This window comes from Lagenorhynchus albirostris, chromosome 11 (assembly GCF_949774975.1).
Source record: "Lagenorhynchus albirostris chromosome 11, mLagAlb1.1, whole genome shotgun sequence".
Classification (NCBI taxonomy): domain Eukaryota; kingdom Metazoa; phylum Chordata; class Mammalia; order Artiodactyla; family Delphinidae; genus Lagenorhynchus; species Lagenorhynchus albirostris.
Window position 1 is genome coordinate 10,425,301 of NC_083105.1, and position 27,289 is coordinate 10,452,589.

At 58.3% G+C, this 27,289-nt stretch overlaps 2 protein-coding genes across 8 annotated transcripts; one reads left to right on the forward strand and one right to left on the reverse strand.

Annotated features, from left to right (window-relative positions):
* The first annotated feature begins 292 nt into the window (after positions 1-292).
* Positions 293-6,891, forward strand: SLC16A8 (solute carrier family 16 member 8). 5 transcript variants are annotated; one of them, XM_060165174.1, is made up of 5 exons: positions 293-1,095; positions 1,942-2,445; positions 3,180-3,323; positions 3,565-4,386; positions 6,360-6,891. In XM_060165174.1, exons 2-5 carry the CDS (start codon positions 2,232-2,234, stop codon positions 6,674-6,676), a joined length of 1,497 nt encoding a protein of 498 aa, XP_060021157.1. In that variant the 5' UTR covers positions 293-1,095; positions 1,942-2,231; the 3' UTR covers positions 6,677-6,891. The 5 variants fall into 5 exon arrangements, with proteins under 5 accessions (XP_060021157.1, XP_060021159.1, XP_060021158.1 ...); XM_060165175.1 differs by lacking the exon at positions 293-1,095 and having other exon boundaries at positions 1,980-1,997; positions 2,221-2,445; XM_060165176.1 differs by lacking the exons at positions 293-1,095; positions 3,565-4,386 and having other exon boundaries at positions 1,340-2,445.
* A 1,957-nt stretch (positions 6,892-8,848) lies between these two features.
* On the reverse strand, positions 8,849-26,239 carry PICK1 (protein interacting with PRKCA 1). 3 transcript variants are annotated; one of them, XM_060165181.1, is made up of 13 exons: positions 25,457-26,239; positions 25,056-25,153; positions 23,812-23,923; positions 20,214-20,342; positions 18,265-18,331; positions 16,916-17,005; positions 14,503-14,556; positions 13,687-13,749; positions 12,587-12,720; positions 12,101-12,193; positions 11,231-11,281; positions 10,109-10,253; positions 8,849-9,687 (listed from the first exon to the last, which is right to left on the reverse strand). In XM_060165181.1, exons 2-13 carry the CDS (start codon positions 25,094-25,096, stop codon positions 9,413-9,415), a joined length of 1,254 nt encoding a protein of 417 aa, XP_060021164.1. In that variant the 5' UTR covers positions 25,097-25,153; positions 25,457-26,239; the 3' UTR covers positions 8,849-9,412. The 3 variants fall into 3 exon arrangements, with proteins under 3 accessions (XP_060021164.1, XP_060021165.1, XP_060021163.1); XM_060165182.1 differs by having other exon boundaries at positions 25,404-26,239; XM_060165180.1 differs by having other exon boundaries at positions 25,306-26,238.
* Between the last annotated feature and the right edge of the window lie 1,050 nt (positions 26,240-27,289).

Consider the following 27,289-nt stretch of genomic DNA (forward strand, 5'->3'; position numbering starts at 1 on the left):
GGGACTTCAAAATAAAGCAGCCGGAAGTGGGGGACAGAACCATTTCTTCCCCTCCAGGGGCCCCGGACTCTCCCTGGGGGCCTGCCTCATGCCCCCCAACCTCTTTCCCCCTTCTCTGTCCCACTGGGGAGGAGCCCCTCGCACACCCCCTCCCCTGCCCCACGCACCTCCCCTGTTTAACTTTTGTAAACGGTGAGAAATAAAGCAAGTGAGACACGGCAGCGGGACTGGTGGAGTCTGACTTGGGGTACAGGGTGGGACAGGGTGGGGATGGAGACCTCCCACTGAGAAGGGAGTCCAGAAGGTTCTAAATGTCACTGGCAGTTCCCTGGGAGGCCTCACTCCCTCCCAGCCCTTCACATCCCTCATTTTAAGTTAAGTCTTTAGGTCTGGCCTAACTCCTGCAAGCTGGATCCCCCCCTCTCTGGCCCAGGCTCATTTCTGCTGTGGGTTCCCTGGAGCCGGACGGATGGCAGTGGTTGAGGCCTGGGACCATCAGCAAGTCACCCTCGGGTGCCCTGGGACACAGCACCCTTTGTTCCGGCCCATCCCCACCCCCCTCAGTCCCAGGCTCTGGCTTGGATTAGCCTTATCCAGGGGAAAGCCATGGAGGCCCCTCCAGGAATGTGGCCTGGGGGCGGAGGGCGGGTGAGGAGTTGAGGTGATTAGGGCTGGTGGGGTCTCTCCAGGGCAGGGCTGTGCCATTTGTACCACTCGGACCCCCCAGGGCAGGGCTCTCTGTGTTCTCTGCCCGAAACTCCAGGCGGTGAAGGGGCCCCCCTATCTCTAGCTCTCCCTGGATGGGCCTGGGACGGGGGGCCCCACCACGCGGCCCAGCCTGGCCCTGTGCTGCGGTGGCTGCCTGGCCCTTCTCCCCTCCCAGCGGAAAGCCTCTTAGAGGGGATGGGGGTGGGGAACACTAAGCCCCAGGCTTGGGGGAGCGAGCTGTTGAGTGGCTGATCTGCGGGAAGCCTGGGAGTCTTCAGCTGCGGCCCCCATCGGGCTAGGCTTTCACAGGGGAGCCAGTGGGGCGGCCCCTCCCTGCAGGCCTCAGGAGATGCGAGGCTGGACACCCAAACCCCCGGGACGGCTCAGGTAAGTGTGCAGCGACGGCTGACAGGGACCACCTCTTGCCCTGGTCCTCAGGTGGCTGCAGCTGTGGTGACCAAGCCAGAACTTGGTCCTGGTGGGGCAGGGGCAGAGTCCCACGGGGCCCTTGGCATTGCCCAAGGCCAGGCGGGAGACCCCAGCGCAGAGGAGTTGCAGGAGGGAGGGAGGCTCCAGCTGTGGGCTGGCCTATCCTGCCTGCGAGGCCCCCCCGGTCTGTTATGGGGGCAATAGGGGTGCTGTGTGAACCCCTGGGTGGAGCTCTGGAAATGTGGAGGTGTTGGGGGCTGCTAAGGGTTTGGAGGGCAGAGGGTCTCTCTCCCAGTGCCCCCTCAAAGGTCTGCATCTGTCCAGTGGAGCCAGAGATCTGACCCTCCCCACACCAAGATCCCCAGCTGGTCTGGGGTGTTCAGTCACCCACCTTACAGGTGGGAAAACTGAGGCTCAGCAAGGGGAGGGGAGCTGCCCAAGTCACGGAGCAAATCCATGGCTAAGCTGGGATGAATTGGAACTCAGCTCCCTTGGCTTCTGGGAGGAGGCTAACATGGTTACAACATGTTTTGGTTTTCCTTTCATAATTTTCTAAATGACAATAGACATTCCTGATCACTGAGAAAAATCAGGTACATACCCCAAGGCCAGGGAGGAAAACGAACTCCACCCACTTTGCCACTGGCACTTGTCTCCCCCTCCACCCCACACTTGTTTGTTCCGTTGCCCTGAGACCCTCACATGTACACCCTGGGGACATTGCCGGTGCCCACACATGCCTCCGGTCACACACTGGCTGTCGGCTTTCCCACTCATCCGAACCCCCTCTCCTGACGCTACTAGGTCCTGAGGGGCAAGGAGTATCCTCCAGAGGGAGTCTTCCTGAAGTTAAGACTCAGGTGGGAACGACTCTATTACCCACCCCTCATCCTTCACGCCCCTTGGAGGAGGGGAGATTCGGGGTGAGGTCCTACCTCGGTTTCCCCTCCTGGCTCCATTCCCCGAGCAGGGCTCCCGTGGGTAGCCCTGTGCCTCACTTTCCCCACACCGGGGTCTCCATCCCCCTTTCTTGTCTGGGCTACAGACCCTCGCCGCTTCCTCTTGTCCCCTCTCCTCCAGCAGAGGCGGTGACGATGGGCACTAGAGGCCCCCGGCGGGGCCCTGGCCCCCCAGACGGCGGCTGGGGCTGGGCCGTGCTGGGCGCCTGCTTCGTGGTCACCGGTTTCGCCTATGGCTTCCCCAAGGCCGTGAGCGTCTTCTTCCGCGCGCTTATGCGCGACTTCGGCGCGGGCTACAGCGACACGGCCTGGGTATCCTCCATCATGCTCGCCATGCTCTACGGGACAGGTCAGCGCCCCCTCGCGGATCCCTCCCCCCTCCCCCAGGCCCAGGATTGAGAATCGGGATCAGGGACCAGGAGACACCCGACCCCTTGATCATCTTCCCCCAGGCCCCTCGGGGTGGGCATGGAAACCCCTTCCTTCCTGTGGAAACATTTGCACCGGAGAGGGGAGCAGAGGGCAGGAGGGTGGCAGCGGCCAGAGGTGGAGCCCGCACCCAGCTGGCTGACCTGTCAAGCTTGGCCAGCTGGAAGGGCCCCTCCATTTCTGTCAAAAGACCCACACCCGCCTATGTTACAGGTGGGAAAACTAAGATCTAATTAAGATTCCCAGGCCCAAAGCTCTAACCACCTGTGGAGTGGGGGAGATGCTGGAGATATCCTGGCCAGGCAGCGTGGAGGGGTGGAGGAGAGGGATGGGGGAAGCCTGGGGAGGAAAGCGGCTCAAGCTGTGATTCCAGCTGTGAAGGTAATAAAGCGAATGGGGTCCGCCCCTTCTGCTTTATGTTCCGTGTTCTCAGGAGGGCTGGGGACCAGTATAGAGGCTCCTCCCCTGCATCCCCCCATATGGCTCTCTTCGGTCTGTCCCAGCCAAGCTAGTGACCTTGGCCACAACACTGCCCTCTCTGAACCGGGGGTGACCTCATTCCTTCAAGCCGTCTTTCAAGGCTGGGAGGTACAAAGCCTGGAGTGTCTGCCACAGAGGGGTCCAGCCTGATTGGTGATCCCGCCCTGCCCACAGGCCCGGTGTCCAGCATCCTCGTGACCCGCTTTGGCTGTCGCCCGGTGATGCTGGTGGGTGGACTGCTGGCCTCGGCTGGCATGGTCCTAGCATCCTTTGCCACGCGCCTCCTGGAGCTATACCTGACAGCTGGGGTGCTCACAGGTGAGGGCGCCCACTGCTCTCTTCCTCGTGGGGGTCGGGGTGCAGGTGGGGGTCAGCAGCCCTTGCTGCAAGACCTCCTGTCCTCAGTTTCCCCACGAGGGGCGGTCCTCATCCTTCGGCCCCGTTCCCACCCCCCACCCCGGGGTCTGCACACCCTGTCGGGACCTCGCCCCTCCCTCCCGCCGGGGCCTGGGGTGGGGGCACCCTCGGGGAGCCCGCCACAGCACCGCCTCGCCCACAGGCCTGGGCCTGGCCCTCAACTTCCAGCCGTCGCTCATCATGCTGGGGTTGTATTTCGAGCGGCGGCGGCCTCTGGCCAACGGGCTGGCGGCGGCCGGCAGCCCCGTGTTCCTGTCGGCGCTGTCGCCGCTCGGCCAGCAGCTGCTCGAGCACTTCGGCTGGCGCGGCGGCTTCCTGCTGCTCGGCGGCCTCCTGCTGCATTGCTGCGCGTGCGGCGCCGTCATGCGGCCGCCACCCGGGCCGCGGCCACGCAGGAAGAGCGCGGGCGACGCTCCCGGGGAGGCGGAGGCGGACAGTGCGGGACTGCGCTTGCGCGAGGCGCCCTCTGGTGGCCGGACCCGCCGGCGCCTGCTGGACGTGACCGTGTGCACCGACCGCGCCTTCGCGGTGTACGCCGTCACCAAGTTCCTGATGGCGCTCGGGCTCTTCGTGCCCGCCATCCTGTTGGTGAACTACGCCAAGGACGCGGGCGTGCCTGACTCCGAGGCTGCCTTCCTGCTCTCCATCGTGGGCTTCGTAGACATCGTGGCGCGGCCGGCGTGCGGCGCCCTGGCCGGCCTGGCGCGCCTGCGGCCGCATGTCGCCTACCTCTTCAGCCTGGCCCTGATGGCCAACGGGCTCACGGACCTGAGCAGCGCGCGCGCGCGCACCTACGGCGCCCTTGTCTCCTTCTGCGTCGCCTTCGGCCTCTCCTACGGCATGGTGGGCGCCCTGCAGTTCGAGGTGCTCATGGCGGCTGTGGGTGCGGCCCGGTTCCCCAGTGCGCTGGGCCTTGTGCTACTCCTCGAGGCTGTGGCTGTGCTCATCGGACCGCCCTCTGCCGGTGCGCGCCACAGGAGGAGAGGGTGACGCGGCCTAGTGCCCCTAAGCCCAAGGGAAGCCCCTCCCTATCCCAGATGGAACGTCCAGGGATGAGAGAGGGGAAGGGACCCATGGTGGGTGGGGAGGGGGGAGAGACAGCCCGGTGGGGTAGACTCCCCTTACCATGGCCAGTTAGCCTCCATCCCCTCCAGGCGGTACCACCAGAGGCCCAGTACAGGTTGCAGTCCCAGAATCAGAGCGGGGCCCTGCCCAGTGCTCAATGCCCATACCTTTGAAACACTGTATCTGAGTGCTTGAGTGTCCCCAGCCTCTAAGGGTGACTGGAGTAGGGAGAGTCCTTGGGGAACCAGGAGCAGAGTGGGAGGGCTCATTACGCTCACAGAGAGGCGGGCACGGGAGGCTTCCACCGTGCACACCGCCTGCTGGGTGCTCTACACATCATAGGAAATCCTCATGACAAGGTGGTAGGGGAAGGCTTCCTGCAGGGGCTGGCATAAAGGCAGTCTCACGGGGCAGGGCAGGACCCCCCAGGAGAGGGCACAGGGAGTGTTTGAGGGACACTGTTCCTATACAAGTAAGGCAGGAGCTAGGATCAGAAAGGTGGGGTGGGGGACATTAGGGTCTCGCTGGGTTGTCAGGTTATCCCTGAAACAGCAGGAAGCCTGCCTGTGAGCAGGAGAGAGCTGAGGTCAGGCTGTAGGATGGAGCAAAGATGGGGGCCACCTTTGCTAGGGCCCAGGCTGCACCCGAGATGAGGTGAGCTGCCCATTCTTCCAGGGCTGGGCTAGCTGAGTGCCGTCAAGCTTTGTCACCTCACCTGACCTTGAATTTCCACTTCGGTGCAGTGGGAATTGCACTGAACCTGAACCCCTGTGTGAGCAGCCCCCAAACCCAACCACCAAAAGCTATAAAACCAGCCGGAGGCTCAGGGACCCATCTTCCATTTTCTTGGGTGACCCTGGGGTGGATCTAATAGGCAGAGAAGGCACGTGGGGTGAGAAGGTGGTGAGGGACACCACAGGGCTGTGTGTGGAAGGGGCGGGACTGGCTGGCTGGGCAGGGGTCAGGAAGGCAAGTTTGGGGTACTGCTCAGAGGGGCTCAGGCGGGCAGCTGGCTTGGAGGACTCCAGGGAACCTCCCCAAGGCCTCAGAGATACAGACTGAGAGGTCACAGCCTGGTGTGGACAGCCACAAGGATGCCTCCGAGAGAGGGGGGAGCCCACTGAGGAACCACACTTTAGGGGAAATATTTGCAAGTAAAAGGTTTTGCCGAGTATGAAAGTAACATGTACCTGTGATAGAAAACTTGGAAAATACACAGAAGGAAACAAGAGTTCTACAAGCCCTGTCCCCAGCCCCCATGCTAATGATAGTTCAGTCCTGGGTACACGGGGCCTCCTGGGAGGGGGGAGGCCTGGGGGTTGCGGGGAGAGCTGAGCCAGGCTCCTGAAGACCGAGGAGGTTAAGTGGAAAGAACAAGAGTTGGGGGCCCCCAGGAGAGCAGGGCTAAGCCCAGTGCTCTCCCCACTCCCGGGTCAAATATCCCCAGCTGGGCAAGTCCCAGGGTACATGTGGGGCTGGAATCCCGAGGACAGGAGGTCCCTTGTAAACTGTGAAGTGCTGCCTCACCAAAGGCCCCATATCACTTAAGAAATTGAGGTCCAGGGAGGTGAAGTGACAGTTTTAAGATCTCAAATGGCAGAACCCTCATGGATTTTTGCATCTGTAAAATGGGAACAAAGACTGGGGCGTGTGTGTGTGTGTGTGTGTGTGTGTGTGTGTGTGTGTGTGTGTGTGTGTGTGTGTGTGTGTGTGTGTGTGTGTGTGTGTGTGTGTGTGTGTGTGTGTGTGTGTGTGTGTGTGTGTGTGTGTTACCCGTGAGCCCCACCAAGAGCACTGCCCTTATCTGACGGTGTGGGTGTGAAGGGTGGGCTCCCCCGCAGGCCCTCACCTCCCCATCCGCCCTCCCCGCAGGCCGCCTGGTGGACGCGCTGAAGAACTACGAGATCATCTTCTACCTGGCAGGCTCTGAGGTGGCCCTGGCCGGGGTCTTCATGGCTGTCGCCACCAAGTGTTGCCTGCGCCGCTCTCAGGACGCCACGCCCAGCCCAGGCACCAAGGGCGGGGCCAGCGACACGGAGGATGCTGAGGCCGAAGTGGACTCTGAGCCCCTGCCTACCAGCGCCGAGGAGCCCGGTGGCCTCGAAGCCCTGGCGGTGCCAAGCCCAGGGACTGGGCCCTCGGAACCCGAGATGGAGGCAGAGCCGGGGCTAGACTCCGAGTCTGTGTAGCGTGGGGGCACTAGGTGGGGTGGCCAGGGACTTCAGGAATGGGGCTTCCCCTCTCAGAGCCCCGGCTGTCCCCACAGGGCCTGGCACACGGGAGGCTGCTCCGGTGGTCACCGCCAGGGTCCATGCAGGGAGCTGCCCCCCTCATCTGCCCACTGGCCCTGGCACGGCAGGGTGTGGGCCTGTGTCAATCTTAAGTCCATAAAGCTGAGCTGAAAGAGCTTCTGTTCCTGCGCCTCTGGCTGCTACCCGGCGGATGGGTTAGCAAGGAGTCTGAGAGGCTCCCCCTGGGGCCCTCCGACCCCCCACCCCGTGGGTGTTGGGGAGGAAGTGGCAGAGGTGGAGGACGGCAGGGGAAAGTGTCCCAGCTCCAGCCCCGCTGCTCGGAGCTGTACACTGAAGCCCTCGCAGGCAGCACCTGCCGCTGGAGCAGCCCAGAGCAGAGAAAGAGCGCAGGTCCGAGTGGCGGGCTGGGGCTGGATCCTGGCCCTGAGCCCCCCGGGCTCCTCTCGCACACTGGAGGTGGAGAGTACCTGACTCTATGACTCCATCCTGTGGACAGCAGGGGGGTGGCGGAGGGCGGACCGGCACCTGCCCTGCCCCCTCACCTTCCTAAGAGGGACCCTCCTCCAGCCCGGCTCTGGGTCTCCTCTCTCTAGGGGATAAACTCGGGTGTCCTGGGACCTTTGCTCTGGACACGTGTCCCTACGGACGCCACTGCGGACCCTGGCATCTGCTCCCCCGCCTGCCAGTGGAGTCCCAGGGGTAGCTCCTCAATGGCACTTTGAGTCAAGTGCAGGGAGCTCCAGGTCTCACCCTGGCTGGAAGATTTAGGGATCTGTTTAAGTATTCATTCTCTTCCCACAAACTAGACACCCCTTTCCTTGCCTCCCTCCCTCCAAATCACCAGCTTGGTGACCCGGGCCCAGTGGAGGAAGCAGCCTTCCCACCGCAGACCCTGACTCCATTCATCTGTACTCCTCAGGGGAGCCCATTCCACTGGTGACCCCCCTCCCCACTAGTCTCATTTTCCATCCATGCCCCAGGAAGGTGTGGGGAGCCCCTGCAGATGCCGGCCAACTTACACCGTGTCTGTGCTTTCCCCTGAGCCACTACAACAGCGACTACGTCTTATTTTAACAAATCCCACAGAGCACTGACTGTGCCAGGCACCGTGCTAAGCCCGTCACAAATGTTAACTCATCTAATCCTCAGTAAGGACCCAAGGTAGGTACCCTCATTAGCCACACTCAGATAGGGAAACTGAGGCACAGGAAGTGAGGAGGTAGCTCAGGGTCACAGAAGCTATGACTGGAACCTAGGCTGTCGGTTCCAGTCTGTGCCCTTGGCCTCCACACTGGCTGCCCCTTCAGGGAGCTGGTATAGTCTGACAGTTCTAGGGGATCTACGTGGTGACAGCCCATCCCTCTCTCCACACTCCCAATCCTGCCTGAGGATCCCATTCAGGTCTCTGCCCGGGACCCCCCGCCCCGGCCATTGTGGACCCTGCCCACCTCTCACACCCTCTTGCACCCCTCCCATTCTGAGGACGAGCACATATTTCATTGTCCAAACAGGGACACTTTGAGATTGAAAAGGGCCACTATTAATAATTACACTAGGACCACAGGTGTGCACTGGGACTGTCCAGGTGAAGCTGGACACCTGGGATACTAGCGTGGTACCACCCACTGGGCTTCTCCCCTTGGCCCTGGCAGAACAGGCGACCTGGAATGGCCGGGGCACCCTTAACACTCTCCCCAGTTTGGGGCCTCGGGTCCTCCTGACCTAGTATCTGCCCTGCCCTTCCCCAGATAAAGGTTGAGTTCATGGCCAGAAGCACTGAAGGATCAAAGACGAGGGAGGACGTAAGAGGCTCCACAGAGCAGAAAGCCTGGGAGGCAGGGGGAAAAGTGCAGTCTTCTGAATTTCATGGATCCGAGTCCAGATCCCACTCTGTCCCTGTACACCATGTGGCCCTGGGCAAGCCTCTTCTGAGCCTCAGTTTCCCATCTGTAAATGGGGACAGTAGTGCTAATCCACAGAATTGCTGTGAGGAGTCAGTGCTATAAAGGGAATGTCAGTAAACCTTGTTGCCCTGCCTTGGTGATCAGGGGGCAGAAGAGGGGGACGTCGAGGGGAGAGAGGGTCTGAGGCCACTGCAAAGAGCCCGGCTCCATCTGGGTTTGTGTTTATTCAGTACAGACCCAGCGCCCAGCCCCTCCCCAGGGAAGTGGCTGAGCGAGGGAATAAAACAAGTCAAGGCCGCCGAGGTGAGTGTGGACTGGGGCGGGGCCAGCCTAGGGCAAGGTGAGGGTGCGCGTGAAACCCTGGTCCCAAGCTCGGCGGTCCACCCGCGCCCCCTCCTGGCAGGTCTCCGGGGGGCCAGTGGAGGTGCCCACAAGGAACGGCTCCTGGACTCCCCGCCACCTCCAGCCCCTCTTCCTTTCTGCCCTCTTTCTCCTTCCTATGGCAGGTCCAGAGACCAAGCTCTCCAGCTGGCCGGGGAGGTGGGGAGGGAAGGTGGAGGGGCCAGCGTCCAGGTCCCAGGCCACGGCCCGGTGCCTTTCCTGGGCGGGTGCTGGGGTTCGCTGTGCTGGGACAGAGGAGCAGGGACGCAGGCGCCCCAAGCCAGCAGGCCTTTATGCGCCACCCTGTTGTGCGGCAGCCCTGCCCCCACTCCCATGCTGCCGTCCTCCCACTCGCCCTACCCCCCAGATCCGCACCCCAAGGGGGCACTCAGGAGTCACACCAGCTTCCGCCCTTGTCCAGGGGCCCGGCAGCCCCTCGTGCATCCCTGGACGGCTCCCCGGCTGCTGTGTCCTCCTCGTCTTCCTCCCCCTCATCCTCGCCGTCAGTGAACTCATCCTGGCTGAAGCCGTAGGCCAGCGTGGTGTGGGCCAGGTCCACCTCGATGGGGAAGACGTCGGCGTCACGCAGCACTGAGTAGCAGTCGTTGTAGTACTTGGACATGGTGGACACAAAGCGTTGCAGCTGGAACACGATGTCCTGGACTGGGGCAGGAGGGCGGGCAGACGGGCGCCAGTGGGCCAGGGCTGCCTGCGCGTGGAGAAGACCCTCCCTGCCCTCCTGGGCATCCCATCATGCACCTCACTGACCCCTCGTGCCCCAGGCCGCCTCCCAGCTCCCAGTCAGGCAGTGGAGGAGGCCTGCCAGGGTGGGGGGATGGTGGACTACACCCCAAGGAGTCCACGGGGCACGGCCAGTCCCACCCAGGCCAGGCTCCGGGAAGCTCCCATCTTGGGTCTGACTCAGAGCTCTGCCATGCGCTGGCCCTGGGAGCTCAGGTAAGTACTGTACCTCTCTGGGCCACAGTTTTCCCAGCTGTGAAATGGGGAGAGGATGGTGTAGGGGTTGCCCGAGGCAGGGTGTGGCCCGTGGGCCGGGCGCCTGCCCACAGCCCACACCCCTCACCATGTTTCTGGTCCAGCAGCTCCATCTTCTCCAGCACGTCCTTGCGCATCTGGGAGAAGCGAGCGCGGGCCTCCTGGCGGCAGCGCAGGATCAGGCGGTACTCGTAGTTGCCTGTGCTCACGCGGTACAGGGGCTCCCCTAGAGCCTGGGGCAGGGGAAGCACGTCAGGGACCCTGGGCGGGGTGGGGAGCCTGCTCTGGAGCAGAGGGGGGTGGGGGCAGGGAGGCTGCAGAGCCGACCCACGGGTTCACACCCCTGCACGGCACGGCACTCTTCAAAGCTCCCATGGCTCCCCATTTCTGAGGCGCCAGGACTGCTAGAAGCGCTTAGTGATAGCTTTGTTGAAAAAAACAACCTAAAACCCAAACACTTGCCATATTAAATAAATGAATATTTAGTTCTAGATGGACCCTGATACCAAAAATATTAAAAACGGGCTTCCCCGAAGGCGCAGTGGTTAAGAATCCGCCGGCCAATGCAAGGGACACGGGTATGAGCCCTGGTCCAGGAGGATCCCACATGCCGCGGAGCAACTAAGCCCGTGAGCCACAACTACTGAGCCTGCACTCTAGAGCCCACGAGCCACAACTAATGAGCCCACACGCCACAACTACTGAAGCCCATGTGCCTAGAGCCCGTGCTCTGCAACAAGAGAAACCACTGTCATGAGAAGCAATGAAGAGTAGCCCCGCTCGCTGCAACTAGAGAAAGCCCACGCGTAACAACAAAGACCCAACACGGCCAAAAATTAATGCATAAAAAAAAAAAATTTAAAAAATTTTAAAAATCTATAAAAAAAATTAAAAAGAAGTAAAACACCACCTCTCAGGAGTGAGGAAAGTCAGTTTTTCCCTGCAAGAGCCCCACAAAGTCTGGGGGGCAGCTGGTCTGGGAGCAGGCACTGGGAGTGTCCCACAGCAAGCTGGCCAGCACTCCGAGGCCCGGAGGGGCCAGGGGTGGGGGGATCACCCCAAATCTCCAGAAACAAGAGCCTGGCCAAACCCCCAGGCCTCTCCTGGATTGGCCTGGCCCACCTGGTACCCCGGGCAGACCCAGCCCGTTCTTGGTGCACCCTGAGCCTTTCCAATAGCACAGCCACGCCCCTCCCCCCGTGGCACTCACAATGCAGCTGTATTCCTCGTCGTCCATCTCCTTCACCTTCAAGCAGTACGACTGTGGGACAGGTGAGGCCAGGTTGTCAGAGGGGCTGCACCACCTGGGTGCCCACCCTGATGTCCCCAGTTCCTCCCATGCCACGCTGTACCCCTCGGCCACCCAGAGGAGCCGGTGTGCCAGGCCTCATGGGCCCTGTGCACCCTCAGCTGGGATGAGCCGAGACGTGTCAGGGAGAGGCGGGCCCCTCAGTCAGACTGGCCTTGCTCGGGAGGCTCAGGACAGGGCACTCATCTCGGAGGGCGGAAAGGGCCTGAGAGACAGCCCAGCATTTACCACGCTCAAGTCCCAAGAGGTGCTCTGGGAAAAAAGGCTCCATGGTCCAAAGAGCTTGGGAAGGCCCCTGAAGACCCTTGGTACGTCTGGGTCTACCAAAGGCTCTGACAAGTCCTCAAGCAAAGGACCTTGGCCTCTTTGATGGAGTATTTTTCCTCACCTCCTTTCACCACAGAATTATTATTTGAACATAAAACTCATTGACATCCCTTGGTACCCACTTTATAACCACCGACCTAGTCTAATCCATTGTTAAAAGTGACCAAAAGGATTCCCATGGGGTCAGAGTGCTCCAGAGTGAGGGCTCTACCCACCCCAGGCTCCCAGGGGCTCCTCCAAACAGCTGAAGCAGGGCCTAGACTGCTGCCTGATTCCCCAGCACCCCCTAGGCCCCTGGTCCCACCTCCTCAATCAGATGTGACCGAGGCTCTGGCCCTGCCCTGCTGGCCACCGTGTAGCCGACCGAGGGGGGGCAAATCTCCAGGTGGGCTCTGACCCCAGCAGGCCAGGCCCACACCCCCGCAGAGGCTGGAGACCACTTACCAGGTACTCAAACTTCACGTCCAGGTACTTCTTGATGGTGAGGCGAGTGTCTGGGATGGCTTTGTTGAGGTACGTGTTCAGGTCCGTCAGCATCTGGAAGGGGAGGATGGGGCGGACGCTTAAGCCCCCACGGGCAGAGGGGTCAGGCTGGCCAGGGTGGCAAGGAATGGCACTGATGTGTCAATGCTTCTAGTGGACTCAGGTGTCACAGCCAAAGGCTCCTGGACAGCCTTGTCCGTTTCAAGGACAAGAAGACAGACCAGGTCACGGGCAAGCTGTAACTCCGGTGGAGCCAAGGCCAGAAAAGAGCCTGGAGGTCGATGCTGAGGCCGCGGAGGAGGAGTGCCTCACGCATGGTCAGCTGTGTAGGACACCAAGCCAGAGCCGGCCCCCCGGTGCTCCGAGTCCAGAACGGGACCCCTTCCGCTCGCCACACCGCCCCCTCCCCCATCACGTGCTGACACACACACGCTCCACGGGACCTACCGGCTTGATGGTCTTCAGCAGCCGGATGCCGAACTTCTCAATGCTGCGGTGGGCGTCGGCGAACTTCACGAAAGCCTCGCTCGCAGCTGGCTGGGGCTCCCGCACCCCAATCACGGAGAACACGTCCCCAAAGGCTGCGTGACAAGTTTGTCCTGAAGGCTGCCCCTACTTGACCCCTTAACGGAGAAGCCAGGGATTTGTTGGGGAGAAGCAAGGCGGGGGGTGTGGCAGGCTGGAGGCCAAGGTCTGCCCGAGGTCCACGTCCCAAGGGAGATGGGTCTACACCTCAAGAAAGGTGAATCTATACCCCCAAGACAGTCGGACCTACATCCCCAAGGAACGTAGACTCCGGGGTAGACACCCGAGTCTACACCTTGAGGAAGCTGCGTCTACATCCAAGGGAGCCGGCCCTCATTCCCCACAGCGACCAGACCGTGGAGAAGGCTGGGTCAAGGCTGAAGGAGGTGAAGTTGTCTGGGGGCAGAGTACTAGTCTGGGAATCTGGGCCTTAGGTCAACTCTGCCCCTAAGGAGCTGCATGACCACTTTTTCTATCTGGGCTTTGTTTTCCCAACTGCAAAACGGGGTTAACTGTAGCTGCCCTGCCCAACTAATAACAAACTTGTAGGAAACGAGATCACGAATAAGGAAGGGCCTCGTACATTGTAAGCGGCAGTACAGATAGACGGGACAGGGCCCGGAGGAGTAACTGTGCCCCACAGAAGACAAGCTGGTCTAGGGGACTTCCCTAGCGGTCCAGTGGCTGGGACTCTGCGCTTCCACTGCAGGGGGCCCAGGTTCAATCCCTGGCCGGGGAACTAAGATCCCACAACCCGTGCGGTGCGGCCAAAAAGAAAAAGACTAGCTGGTCTACATGCTCCCCGCTGGCCCCATTATTGCTACACCCCAGCATCTAGACAGTGCCCAGCCCAAACCTGGCCCGAGGTCAGATGCTGCGGTGTCTGCCTGAGCATGGGCATGAGAAAGGCCCCAGGGAGGAGCTTGGCCGCACCCTCACTGTATGGGTGTAGGGGAGGTGCTGAGCCCAGAGGGTAACAAGGGTTTTTCCAGGGTCACGCAGCAGGTTTGGGGCATCCTTACCCCGGTGAGTCTGCGACAGCTCATAAAAGGCCCGTAGGAGGTTCTTGGTGTGTTCTGTCATCCCTGTGGGAGAGACCCAACCGAGGGGGCTGGGGGCACATGGTGGGGACCACACTGGCCGAGGACACGGCCTCCAAACGCCCACCCCACTCCACCCCGAGGCCCTCACTGTTCCTGCGTCTCAGACTCTTCTCGCTAGGTTTACATGTGCCATTATTTGATTTTTATGGGCATGTATTACTTTTACAATCAGAAAAAGTATGTCTTGGGCTTCCCTGGTGGCACAGTGGTTAAGAATCCACCTGCCAATGCAGGGGACACGGGTTCAAGCCCTGGTCTGGGAAGATCCCACATGCTGCGGAGCAACTGAGCCCGTGCGCCACAACTACTGAGCCTGTGCTCTAGAGCCCACGAGCCACAACTACTGAGCCCGCGTGCTACAACTACTGAAGCCCGCAAGCCTAGAGCCTGTGCTCCGCAACAAGAGAAGCCACGGTGACAAGCCCGCGCACCGCAACAAAGAGTAGCCCCCGCTCGCTGCAACTAGAGAAAGCCTGCGAGCAGCAACGAAGACCCAACACAGCCAAAAATAAATTTATTAAAAAAAAAAGAAGTATGTCTTAAGATTTCTTTCCTTAAGAATATTTAACGGCCATGGTCCCAGAATTGCACAGGCTCGCACTCTGCCCCCACTGCCATCATCCTTAGAGCAGGGCTCCAGAGCTCCACCCCAGGGCAGAGCCAGTGCCAGGCACTTTCCAGACTGGGATACCCCACCCACCATGGGGCTGCCAGCCAGAGGGTGCGTCTGCCCACCTTTATACAGCTCGGCGGTCCGCTCCAGCTCCTCAAGCCTCTTGACAAGCCCATCTGTGGGGATCAGAGAGCCACAGGGTCAGGGGAGAGACCCACAGGTCACCTGAGCCAGGCTTGGGAGGGGCAAGGTCGCCCCCAGAGGAGCAGCACAGGACGTGGTCCCAGGGAGGGGGACTTGGCACCTCAGGGTCAGCTGGGCTCACTGGTGTTTTGCAGAGAGCCTGGCACACCCAGACAAGTGGAGGTAGGCAGGGCAGCCCTCAGATGCTCCTGAGATAAGCGCCACCCCAGCAGGCTGGGGCACAGCAAAGGGGCAGAAAGGTCAAGAGGATGCGGGTACTTCCGGAAATCAGGAGTGAAAACCAGTTGGGCCGTTCCCAAGGCCAAGCCCGCGGATGGCTCCCCATGGCCGGCAGAAGGCAGGCCCATGGCTGGCAGTCAAGGCCCTGGGACTTCTAACAACTCCCTGCTGATGGCCGAGGAGCAAGGCAGTCAGAGACAAGCAGCAGAGACGGGACGCCTCGACAATAACTCTAAGGTAGGCTCCAAGGCAGCCTCCCCCCCCACCGGCCGACTCAGAGGCGAGAGCAATCGGGGAGGGGAGAGAAACTCAGCGAGGGCTTCGAGGAGGACCTTGCACGGGAGCGGGCCCTGGTGATCATCTTCGCTGGCTTCACAGGTAGTTTACTGAGCACCCGCTGTGCGCCGGACCCCGTCAGGCCCAGGAATGATCGCGGTGAATGAAATCTGAGTTGTGCCCTCAAGGCTTATAGTCCAGCAGCGACAGTGGCCAGGCCACGATGGGCAGGGGCAGTAAGGGCTGTAAGCTGAGGGGCAGGGGCAGTTGCCTCACCTCACAGGCTCAAAACGAGAGCAAGTGGATTGCCAGGGAGGGGGCCGCATTCCAGATCGGGGTGGGTGGGACTCCCACCAGCAGCGAGTGGCACCCTCCTCCACTCCAACAGGGCTGAGGTCCACCCCCAACTCCCCACCGGGGGCACCGGCAGCAAATGCAGGGCAGGGCCCATGTCGGTGGCTTCCTTGCCCGGCACCTCCTAGACGGGGCCTGGCCTTACTGAGTGCCCTCCCCGCAGCTCAGTCCTTCCACATGAGCCTTGGAGGCAGAGACTACTTTGCTCATCTTATAGAGAAAATCGAGGGACAGAGAGGTAAAGTAACTTGCCTAAAGGCACACAGCGAGGGCTGTGCAGGCTGGGGTGCCCTCTGCCCCCCAGGCTCCTGTGCTAACCTGGGCCAGGGTTTTCAGAGTGGCAGGAGAGAAGGGGAGTAGCAGAAGCCGGGCCTGGGCCTTTCTCTGGGCAGAGAAGGCGGCTGTGTGTTGGGCTGTCAGGGAGGAAGGCCCGGGCTCTGGGGGCTGGAAGGGAGAGCCTCGGAGGTCTTCAGGAGGCTTCGGCCACTGGGCTGGCCTCCAGGCCCTGGCTCCCCAGAGCCTTGGCCCCTGGCCAGCCTGGCAGGGAAGGAGCCACGTAAGCACCATGCTGTTGTTTTTAGCTGGGTCATGGGACATCATGACAGCTTCAATTTTAGAAACCCTATTTAAGGCTCGGGAAATTGCAAGGTCTGGGGGGAAAAACACAACAACCAGTTCTAATTTCATCCCAACGTATGGTAACTACAGTAACAGGGATTTATAGACACCAAGAAGCTGGAAATAGCAGCCGCCACTTTTGTACCCCATTTGGAACAAGCTCAGACCCCCCCTCCCCTGCATCCCCGCCAATAAAGCCCAGTGTGCCCAGCTGAGCCTACAATGTACGCAGGTATTTATATCTGTTCCCGCACGTACACAGCAGAGCTGCTGCTATTTATACACTCAGGCTGGTGACAGCAGGAGCAGGACCGAGTGCTTCACTGGCCCCCTGGGGAGACAGCGCGTGTGTGTTTGTGTGTGTGCGCGCGCGTGCGCGCACGAATGTGCGTGTACGCGGTTTTCCCCCAGCCCTAGGCGGCAGCCACCTCCAGCCCTGGGATGCGGGCAGCAGCGCCACCTCCTGGAGAGAGGCGGGGCAGAGCGGGCAGTGTGGGAGCAGCGCAGTGCATGCTGGGGTGACAAGAGGGCACAGGGTGGAACTGGGCTGGCGTGGGGCGGTGGGGGGGGGCCTTGGCTGCGTGAGAGCAGCTGGGGGCAGTGGCGAAGGCATCAGCTTGGGGAGCTGGAGGGAGGCACCTCCCCACCATGAATCTGTCTCATCTGTGACCTGGGCCTGTGAACCCTTGCTGGGGAATGGAAGACACTGGCTGTAAGATGCCTACGCTGACTACTGTGAATGCTCTGGGAGCGGGAGAGGCCTCCAAGGATGCAGCCGGTGGGCAGCCATGGTGCCCCCGCCCCTGAGGCCTGGGCCTGAGTCCCCCGGGACCGAGGGTCAGGGGGTGGAAGGAGGGGACTCACCATTGCACAGGATGGCCCGGCTCAGGCCCAGAGCATCTGCGGTCCCCGAACTCATGTTCTCAACCAGCCGATGCTTCACCTTCTTCAACACTGGGACCAGGTGAGAAAGGGACTCAGTGAGGTAGAGTCTGGGCCCCCAGGCCATCCCCGCCCCATCGCGACTCACTGGGAGCGACACTAGGGGCAGAAAGGGCTGAACCGGGGTTTGGTGTGTGCGTGACTGTGAAGTCGGGAGGGTCCCAGTGAGGGGTTCTGGGCCCCCGCCCTGTTCACTCTCTACCTGAGGGAGGCGCTGGGAGCCTGGAAGGGTAAATATGTAAAGCGCTTAACCAAGGGCCTTGCACTCAAAGTGGCTACTGGCTACCACTGAGAGCCCAGAGCTGCCCAGGCTTGATACCAGCTGACAGGCCGACCGCGGAGAACCTCTCCTCCGCCTCTCCTCCACTTCCGGGAGCAGAGGCACCATCAGTGACAACTGGCCTCAGGCCCCAGACTCGGTTGCTGCACATGTGGTCACATAGTCGGTCCCTGGAAGGGGACTAGGATGATATGTGGTCACATACTCGGTCCTTGGAAGGGGACTAGGATGGGACCAGAGGGTTTTAGAGGAAGAACCTCCAGGACAGACTTGATCTGCCCTTAGCCTCTTTCCTTAAAAACCAGGAGGAGGCTGTGGCCCAAGGGTGTAGGAAAAGGGTGCTGGACCCCAGAGCCAGGAGCTCAGGGTGTGCCTTCACCCAGGGGACACAGCGTCTCTCTGGATCTCGGGCCTTGATCTGGAATGAAGTGTCTGGCCCAGAGGACCCTGAAGCTTCTGTCCCACTCTTGAGCCTTGAAGCTTCCACAGAACCAAGGCCCAGAACCCCTAGCAGGAGGCGACATGTCCCAGGGCATGCTATGGGCAGAAGGGCTGGCTTCTGCCCCAAAGCTGAGGTCCAGTTCAGACCCTGAGGCTTTCTGGGAGCAGGTGCGCAGAAGGGGCCAGGGCTGAGGAGGGGTATGCAAGTGGGCATGAGATGCCAGGCCAGGGCTGGGCTGCCCTCCCTTTCAGAGGGTGAGGGACTGGGCCTGGTGAGCTGGAGGGCTGCCCTACGAAGGACAGCCCTAGGGCGGCAAGGACCTAGAGGAGGCAGCTGGGGGAAGGGGGTAAACACAGGGCAGGGAGGAACCAGGGACAGGCTCCTGGGACCAGCTGCAGGGGGAGCACCCCTGCGTCCTCCCAGGCCCTTTGCATCGGCTTGGTCAGAAGAGTCAGAGACCACATCCATGTGAGTGCTGATGCATGGTCGTAAGAAGGCAGAACAGGGGCTTATGGGGCCACTGGACGCCACTGCCCCAGCTCAGCTTACCAATGTCCAGGGACATGCCCTGCTTGGGGTCCGCCTGCAGCTTGTTGTAGTGGATAGTCACCTCCCCCTGGAAAAGCAGGACGAGCAGAGTGGTGACGGAGTCCCCCGGACCCCAAGCCCCTTCCCGGGAGAGGCCTGTTTTCACTGGAGTTTGTGGTCATGAAAAAATCCTGAGCCCTGGAAAAAGGTCCCTCCTTCTCTCACCACCCGCCAGGCCTGGAGAATCAGCAGGGACAGGGGAAGACAAGGTCCCTGTTGACACTGAGCTCGCAGCCTGGCGATCTCTGATGTCCTGTGCCCCTGCCACCCCCATGCCACGGCCACACTCCAAAGCTCTGCGACATCATTCTTCCTGACACGCAGAGGATCTTCTCCCGCGCTCTAAACCATCCCCATCCTCCCTCCATTCGCTCCACAAACTGTCCCAGCACATTCTCTGTGCCTGGTGCGGGGATGGAGGAAGCAGGTGCAGGGGCAGGCCCAGCCCCCAAGGGCCTGAGGCCAGCAAGGGAGGCCGATGCAATTCAGGGAAATTACATGAATTGCAGTCTAGTGACTGGAAGAGAGGTGGCGCTCCTCCTGAGAAGCCTCCCCTGACCACGTCACTCTCTCTCGTTCTCGAAATCCTAAGACCTCTGAACTTGGGACAGAATCCATTCAAATGCAAAATGCACAGGATTTCAAAATGCACAGGATTTCAAAATGCACAGGATTTCAAAATGCACAGGATTTCAAGATTGCCTCCTAAGTGACCCCATGCAGTGAATCAGGTGTAGGCAAAAGGCTCTAGGGCTGCAGCACAGTGTGTGGAGAGCAGCTGTGGGGAAAGGAAGGAGCGCTGCGGCAGCAGTCAGACCTGGGCTCTGGTCCAGCTGTGCGATCACGAGCAAATCCTTCCCCCCACTCTGGGCACCAGTAAAGTAGGGGCCGTATCTCTGCGTGGCACCCAGACGTGGGAGCTGCGGAGTCCCTGCGCAATGGCAAGGCTGTGCTCACACACCGAAAGCTCCTGTTCTCGTGGGCAACGTGAGGGGCTGGCGCGACACAGGCCTGGGAGGACGAGGAGGGTTCTGCTGAGTAGGGATGAGGGAGGGGATCCAGAGGGGGCACATGCACCCCACTTCTGTACCAGAATGAAACACGGTACAGAGGACACGGAGGACGGATGGGAGGTGAGGAGAGGTTTGGATGGATGGGGTGAGGGAGCTCAAACTCTCGGCCAAGCTCAACACACAGCTGGGAAACTTGACTCTCAGACTTTTAAGTCATCCTGTGGCTTTGCACCTCCTTCACTGTTTTGGTTTCCCAAGAGCTACTAGCAGCAAAAATCTCTAGGAAATGACAAAAGGGCTGCATGCTTCCAGGACTGGCCAGAATGCTCCCTGCCATTCAGGGAGAGAAGGGCCCTGTGGGGAGAGGCCTTGGCCTGGAGCAGCGGGGGCAGGGAGGGGGAAGCCGGGAACAGGCAGAGTGCAGTGTGGTCTGCAGAACAGGAGACCATCCGCTGGACCAGGAGCTGCCCCAGGCCCCAGGGGACTGAAAGTTCCTACAGGGATGGGGGTTGTAGGGAGGGGCCCCTCTTTCCCTCTTACAACTTCCTGGGCCCAGCATGGCCCAGTGGACATTTACTGGATGTCTACTGACCCAGGTAGCTTCACCTCAGACTTCCAGCTTCGGCTCCAGCCCTGACTGGGGACACACTGGCCCGCCCTGAGGAGTGATTCCGTCTGACAGCTCCCCTGGGAGCTCGAGGACAGGGACCTTTCAGTCCTGGTGCCCACTCTCTCACCAAGGCCCAGCACAAGTCCTGGATCATAAATAGTATGTACTGAATGAACACGGAGCTGGGATGTGACCCAGACCCCGATGCACTGAGGAGGGAGCTGTGAAAGGGCCGGTCCCCCCTTCCAGGCCCTCGGGCAGGCTGGAGGGCCTGCAGCAGCCCTTACCTTCACCTCCTGAATCATCTTGGCCACCTCCACCTTAGTTTTTCCTTTGATTGACCTGCCATTGACCCCGGTGATCTCATCGCCAGCTGCCACGGTGCCGTCCAGCGCGGCTGGGGTGTTGTCAAACACCTGTGGGTGCATAAGGGGGGGTGGGTGGGGGTGAAAAGGAAAGCTGGGAAGAAACCTGGTGGGGGACAGTCATTCCCTCCACTCCAACCGGCACCCGGCTCCATGCTGGTCTCTGCCCTCTATCCCTTAAGTGGTGCTGGAGAAGGGCAAGGGGAAACAGCACCCTAACAGCCAGAAACGAGTGACCCACATTCTTGGGGGAGGGGAAGGGGGACTGGAGGTAAATGCGACTGATGAGACTTTCCTCTTCTGGTATCAAATACACAAAAGCTTACACGACTACAGGAGTGTTTGCTCCTCCCAAGCCATTTCTTGAGATTTTTTTCCAACAACACTGCACTGAACTGACTCAGAGCCTCAACACACCACTTATCAGTTCCTGCACTTCATCTCTGTCTCCAAGGAGCAAGGGCCCCGCCACACGTGTGAGCCCCTTCTCCCAAGATGACCCCTAACACAGGGTCTGCACTCACTGGCTGAGTGCAGCTGAATGTGTCTGTTAAAGGACAGACGTATGGGGGACGCTCGGGGCGAGGGGCGAGCAGGCTACACAAGTGTACGCAGAGACGGACCCAAGAATACAAAAGTCACATCAGGCAAAAACCACCAGGAGAGACGCCAAAATTATTAGCTGTCTGCCCTATACCTTATCTTTAGTTTCCAAGTTTTCTATGCAAAGCACGTAGAAAGAATATTTCATGATGTTTCATATACGTTAATATTATAAGAAAAAAATGAAATAATTAAAACAAATGTTTCTTTCTGCTACCTTCCAGAATCACAATAAAAACATCACAATTATTTGAAAAAGAATGGTAAAGGAGATCACAACAATAAAAGATATACAGCCATTTCCGGAAGATGGAACAGTGGGGATCCAAGGGCCTGCAGAGGGGGTTGATGAAAGAGAGCTAGTCTTTGCTGGAAACTGCCGGCAGGCCAGGAAACAGACCTCTGGAAACATCCGCAGGTGGGTGGAAGGCAAGGCAGAAAGTAGGGGGACAGACTCAACTCCAGGCTCCCTCCCAACCGACACAACCCTCCACGACCCCTTCTCTAGGGAACACGGAGGACACGGAACGCCACCACCTCAGCGCCGGCCACTGGCCTCCCTGCCCACATCCTGCTGGAGCTTCAGCAGCAGACGTTTCCCAGACCGTTGCGGGTTTTGGCAGACGATCTGCAATGAAGCCTCTGGGCCCCCCGAAGCAGCCGCAGGGATTAAGGCGGGGGGGGCAGGCAGGGACCAGCATTTCTAGAGTCTTCAGGCAGTGCCATCTGGTACAGCAGGAGAGCACGCGGATGCTTTGGGGCCTGTCAGATCTGCTTTCTAACTTGGCCTCTACCACTCAGCCAGCTAGGGACCTGGGCCAGGAGCCTGGGTCTGCTCACCTATAAAACCACACGAGGGCTTCCCTCGTGACGCAGTGGTTAAGAATCCCCCTGCCAATGCAGGGCACACGGGTTCGAGCCCTGGTCCGGGAAGATCCCACATGCTGCAGAGCAACTAAGCCCGTGTGCCACAACGACTGAGCCCACGTGCCACAACTACTGAAGCTGGCGCGCCTAGAGCCCGTGCTCCGCAACAAGAGAAGTCACCGCAATGAGAGGCCCGTGCACCACAAGGAAGAGTAGCCCCCACTCGCCGCAACTAGAGAAAGCCCGTGTGCAGCAGCGAAGACCAAACAGAGCCAAAAATAAATAAGTAAATAAATAAATTTATTTTAAAAATAATAATAATAAACTATACGGGAGGATGTGCAGAGGTCATATGCAAACACTATGCCATTTAAAAAGAAAGACAAAAAAACAGCATGTTACTATGCTCCGAGCTCTCTGAGGGCAGGGTCTCCATTTTCTTGCTTTCTTATCTCTAGTGGCTACGAAAGAGCCTGGCCAGGCCCTCAGAAAATATTTCCCGAACATAATATCTGTTGCACTGATACTGATTTAACCAAAATTGACACGATAACTATGTTGGGAAGATAGATAGATAGGTTTTGGAAGAAAGCTAAATTTTTAGCTCTTAGACTGAGAGAAGCTGACAGATGTTTATAAGCAATAGACCAAAAACTAACAGGCTAAGCATCTTACTGAGAAAAATGGGACCTCATACCTGAATCAACAGCTAAAAGGGTGGGAAGCGGCGTTGCTGCCGGGATTGGGGTGGGGGAAGGGCGGTGAGAAGGCGGCGAGCAGAGGGCATTGCTTATTTGACACTAGCCTTTTAGTACTCTTGACTTGTTCAAAGCAAGTCAGATAGCCTTTGATTAAAAATAAAATTGACTTTTGAAAAAAATCAATTCTATTATTTTATAATCACAGTTCATATTAAGAACAAACCTGGCCCCCCACAGGTGGTGAGGGGGAGGTGGCAGGGGAGGCTGAGCAGGGAGATGGCAAGGAGGCCAGGCCTGGGGGAGGCCTCCCTAACACCTCCTGGGCCAGAGGAAGCCAAAGCGCTCGTAAAGGCCACACCCTAAGCAGGCAAGACCAGATCCAGGGAATCTCCATCTTCTAGGCCTTAGAAGTGACTCTTTTGCAAGATCCTCAGAGAAACTGCAGTTTCCCATCTGCCACCAATGGCTACATAGCTGAGAAGGTTAAAACATAGCTGGAATCCAGGTCAAGTTTATGTCTGAGGGGGGCAAGCTTCCTTCCAAGGCTACAGAAAGATCACTGACTCTGACCAGCCACATAATAAACGAGGCCTGTCCCCATTCCTGCGTCCCAGCTGACAGAGTATCACCAGGGCAGCCCTTCTTATAAGGACCACAGAATTGTTCAGTATCACTGGCAGATCATCTGGGAAAGTGAACTGTCATAAAAATAATCGCAGCTGCTATCGAGGGAGTGCTGCTTAAGGGCCGGACATTGTGTGATGTCATTTTGTTTAATCTTCACAACAACCCAAAGATGCCCAGATCTACATATTTTATATCCCCATTTTCCAGGTGAGGAAACTGAGGCCCAGAGAGCTTAAGTAACTAGTTAATAAGCAGGGAAGCTTGCACTTGGACTCAGGCCATTATTATTTCATAGTCTTAGTCTTTCCATTATGCTTCACTTGTGTTAGTACCAAAGGCTGATGATTTTATTAATTCACTGATGACATTTTTATTGAAGGTCCGCTATTTGCCAGGCATTGTACAAGGTGCTGACTGCAGTGAAAAAGCAAACTGGGATCCTGACCTCATAGTGCAAAGAGTCTGGAAAAGAAGTTAGATACAGAACTAATGAGCAAATCCATGAGTACAGATGGTGATAAGTGCTGAGAAGGAAAAGAACAGACTGAAATGATAGAGGAAAACAAGGGCGGACCTACTGACAGTGGGTGTTCGGGGAAGCCCCTCTGAAGAGAATGAGGAGTCAGCTGTGCAGAGGGGAGAAATGAACCTTTGTCACGCCCAAGTAGGGAGGTGGCTCGCCCCCTCCAGCACCTCCCTTCCACCTCCAAAGCACTCAATACCTGGACAATATACAGGCAGGGACAGTACTGGGCTCCTCCTCCAATGCTGATCCCAATCAGGTTCTGAGCATCCTTCTGCAAGGTCACCTTCCCAGGTACGGTAGGGATTCCGCTGGAGAGAGAAGCACGTGCAGCTGAGTCCCCTGGAGAAAGGATGACTGGAGGGGACGGGGACAGACAGACCTTCTAAAACTCCCAAGAGCCTCCAAGTGCTGCACAGCCTTTTCTCTTTCTCACTTGGCCAAAAAGACAGCACTTTGTGCTGGAACGTCACAGAGCTCTTGGAGCCATGCTGATGGGGGATCAATCCCAATTCAGCCATTTATCAGCTGTGGGACTTGGGTAAGTAAGTCACCCTCTCTGCATCTCAGTTTCCTCATCCATAAAGTGGTATGGATTAAAAATGGCCACTTTACCAAAGTTCTTGGAAGAAAGTACATGGAAGGCACTTAAATACCACCCCAGCCCAGAGCAGGCACTCCGTAAAAATAGGTCCCCCTTCCCTTTCCTTCATTCTCTCTCTAAGATTTGAGTCAGACTCTATCCTTGTCACCTTCTCAGGCACATATGGAACATAACAGCCACCTCCTCCAGGAAGCCTTCTCCTGTTAAGCGATCCATCACCCATCTGTCAATTGCTGTACTCAATTACCTCTCAGTTTTCACTATACATTAGCACTGATTTATGTTTTGTGGTAAATATTCTCATTTATTCTCTTATTCACTTGATAAACATTTGCTAACAACCTATTGATGCTGAGCACCGTACTAAGTGCTGAGGACACAGAAAGGCATTGGACCCAGTCCCTGCTCTGCGGGAGTATATATTCTATTAAGGAAACTAACTTAATTTTTGAAAATCTGCCCCACTGATCATCTGTGCTGGGGAGGAAAGTATGTTTATGATATTCCTGTTCATCCTTCAAAATGTGGCTCAACTGTCACCTCCTCTATGAAGCCTTCCCTGAACACCCCAGAAAAGGCACTGCTTGGCCTGCTCGGTTCTCCTCGTGTAGCCAGGTCACTCTCCATTAGCACCCTTATGGCCCTGAACTGTATTTATCCATCAATGTGTCCACAGCCCCCTACAGATGGTGAGCTCCTGGAAGGGCAGGATTCATTTCTGCTACAGTACGAGACCTAATCTTCTGCTGAGAAGCAAGGTCTGTGGAACTGGTAAGTCCAGGCACCTGAGAGACCTGGGGCTCCTGCACTAGTGGGACTTGGGGTAACAACATACTCACAGTTTATCCTCCTCGATGTCATAATCCAAGTCTGCAAACATGGTTCCGAGAGTTTCAGTGTGCTGGCTAACTGCCCAGCTCGGCAGGGGAATGGGGAACTGGATCCGGGAAAGAAAAGAGCTTAGCGCTTAGGGAACCAGTGCCTAAATGCCAACCCCAACCCCGGCGATCTGGGAGAGTCGGGCCCTCCCACTCCCCTCCGGACGATGGGGGTAGTCCCCGGGGTGGGGGGTGGGTAGGTGATTCTTACTAGGTACAGGGGGGAACTCCAGGCCAGGGCGGAGCCTCAGATTCCAGAGCCCGCCCCACGGGTCTACAGGCCCTTGGGAGCTCGCCTCTGTCGCTCACCGGAAGCGTCAGTACCACAGCCGGGTCCGGGCCAGGCTGGCACCTGAACCCACCTGCCGTTCCACCTGTCGGCGGCCGCGACTGTCGCGTCACTTCCGGGGGGACGCGGAAGTCCCGTCTTCCCGCACTGGGTATTTGCCTGGGTCCCTACAGGCAACCCTTCCCTCCCTGCCTCCCGGGGTTCCCAGAACGAGAAAGGAGAACAAGTATTGACGGAAGGTCCCCTTTAGCATGAAAAAGCGGAAAGAGAGGAAACGTCCGGACAGGCCGACGGCGCTCAACCCCGCCCCTTGCCCTGTGGCCGCCGCCATCTTGGTAAGGTCAGGGTTCTTCCCAGCTTCCTCAGCGGGACGCCGGGGGACCAAGCCGCCTGGTTGGTTGCCGTGGCAACGGAAGCATCCTTAGGCGGGGAGACCTCCAGAGAAGTTCAGTGGACTACAAACCCCGACACTTTCCCTTTCACATTTTCAGCACCCCGTCCTAGGGTGCCGTCACTCCTCTACTAGAATGACAGTGTCCGAGCTGGAAGGATACTTCGAGATGCCAGCCTAATAGGAGTTTTGCAGGCCAGGAAACTAAGCGCCAGAGAGGGGAAGAGAGTCCAGAGCCACTCACAGTTAATATAAGATCCAGATCTCGACCCTGAGACTCCTGCCACCTAGTTCAGTGCCCGTCTTAACACCTGCACACCTGTGGTCAGCGGCTCTGCTATTGACAGATTGGATTCCCTTCCCTTTCCTTTACGAGCCTCCTTTCTCCCAATGCAAACTAAGAACACTGAGGCAGATGCTTTCTGTGATATTTAGTGAAAGACTCCTCACACCCCCGCTTAGTCTTGAGCAGCTCCCCTGGGGTCCCCTTGAGAGTAACAGCCCCTGTGTACTTGAGGCTCAGGGAACGCCATCAGTGCTTCCCAGCCGAAGGGTCCAAACCTCATCTCCCCAACAACCTCTGCTGCCACTGGTATTGTGTAAAGTAAGTTTCCCGGAGCGGGTTGGTACTCCCAGGGACCCAGCGCTGGCATCTGCCTCATCCAGGCAGCATAGGCCCAGGCCTGTCCAGCTTCCTCCCAGGGGCAGCAGAGGAAGGAGAAATGCAGAAGGATGATTATCCACATATCCCATGGCCTGATGGGAGCTGCACCCCACCCCCTCCTTAGGGAACTATCTGAGTTTCAGCAGTTGTGCAGAACGCCACAACAGCGACAACTTTCCCATGTACCTACTGCTCCGCTGTTCAGATCACTTTCACAGGATTTCAAAGTTCACCTCGACCCTGTGAGAGAAGAACAAGTATTGTCAGCCACATTGTGCAGGTAAGGAAACTGAGGCTCAGAGAGGCACTTCCCCTTGTCTCTCACGTGGTCAGCGGCAGAGCTAGGGCTGGGACCTCCAAGCCCTGTTTGCAGGCCAGAATTTCGACTCTAAAAAATCAGCAGTCTCCAAACCCAGATAATTTAACATGGACTGTGGTTCTTCCACCTCACAATAGCCCTAGATCAAGCCCAGATGCTGCCATCTTGTAGCTAGGGGATCTTGGGCAAGTCACTACCTGACTCTGAGCTTCAGATATCTGTAGACTGGGGAAAATGACTCTCCCAAAGATCAAGATAAAAAGGAGAAACAGGTATGAGTGCTTGTAAACAATTCACATGACACAGATGTCCCTCAAGCCTCCTGACCAGCCCCCACCCAGCCCACTCCAGTCCCTCTCCCCAGGTGAGGGCAAGATGCCCAGCCTCCTCTTTTCTTCCTTGTTCTCCCCATCTCCCAGGCCCGGCTCTAATCCACCTCTCGCAGGCAGAAGTAGTGCTGCTATGAACATAGGGGTACATGTATCTTTTTGGATTATAGTTTTGTCTGGATATATGCCCAGGAGTGGGATTG

Coding starts and splice junctions, on each gene's coding strand:
- SLC16A8 (XM_060165174.1), top strand. CDS start 2,232: ATGGGCACTAGAGGCCCCCGGCGGGGCCCTGGCCCCCCAGACGGCGGC. Junction 2,446..3,179: donor CGCCATGCTCTACGGGACAG/GTCAGCGCCCCC, acceptor CCCTGCCCACAG/GCCCGGTGTCCAGCATCCTC. Junction 3,324..3,564: donor GACAGCTGGGGTGCTCACAG/GTGAGGGCGCCC, acceptor CCTCGCCCACAG/GCCTGGGCCTGGCCCTCAAC.
- PICK1 (XM_060165181.1), bottom strand. CDS start 25,096: ATGTTTGCAGACTTGGATTATGACATCGAGGAGGATAAACT. Junction 20,343..23,811: donor CCTGCCTGTATATTGTCCAG/GTATTGAGTGCT, acceptor ATGCACCCACAG/GTGTTTGACAACACCCCAGC. Junction 10,254..11,230: donor ACGAGGAATACAGCTGCATT/GTGAGTGCCACG, acceptor CCCCTGCCCCAG/GCTCTAGGGGAGCCCCTGTA.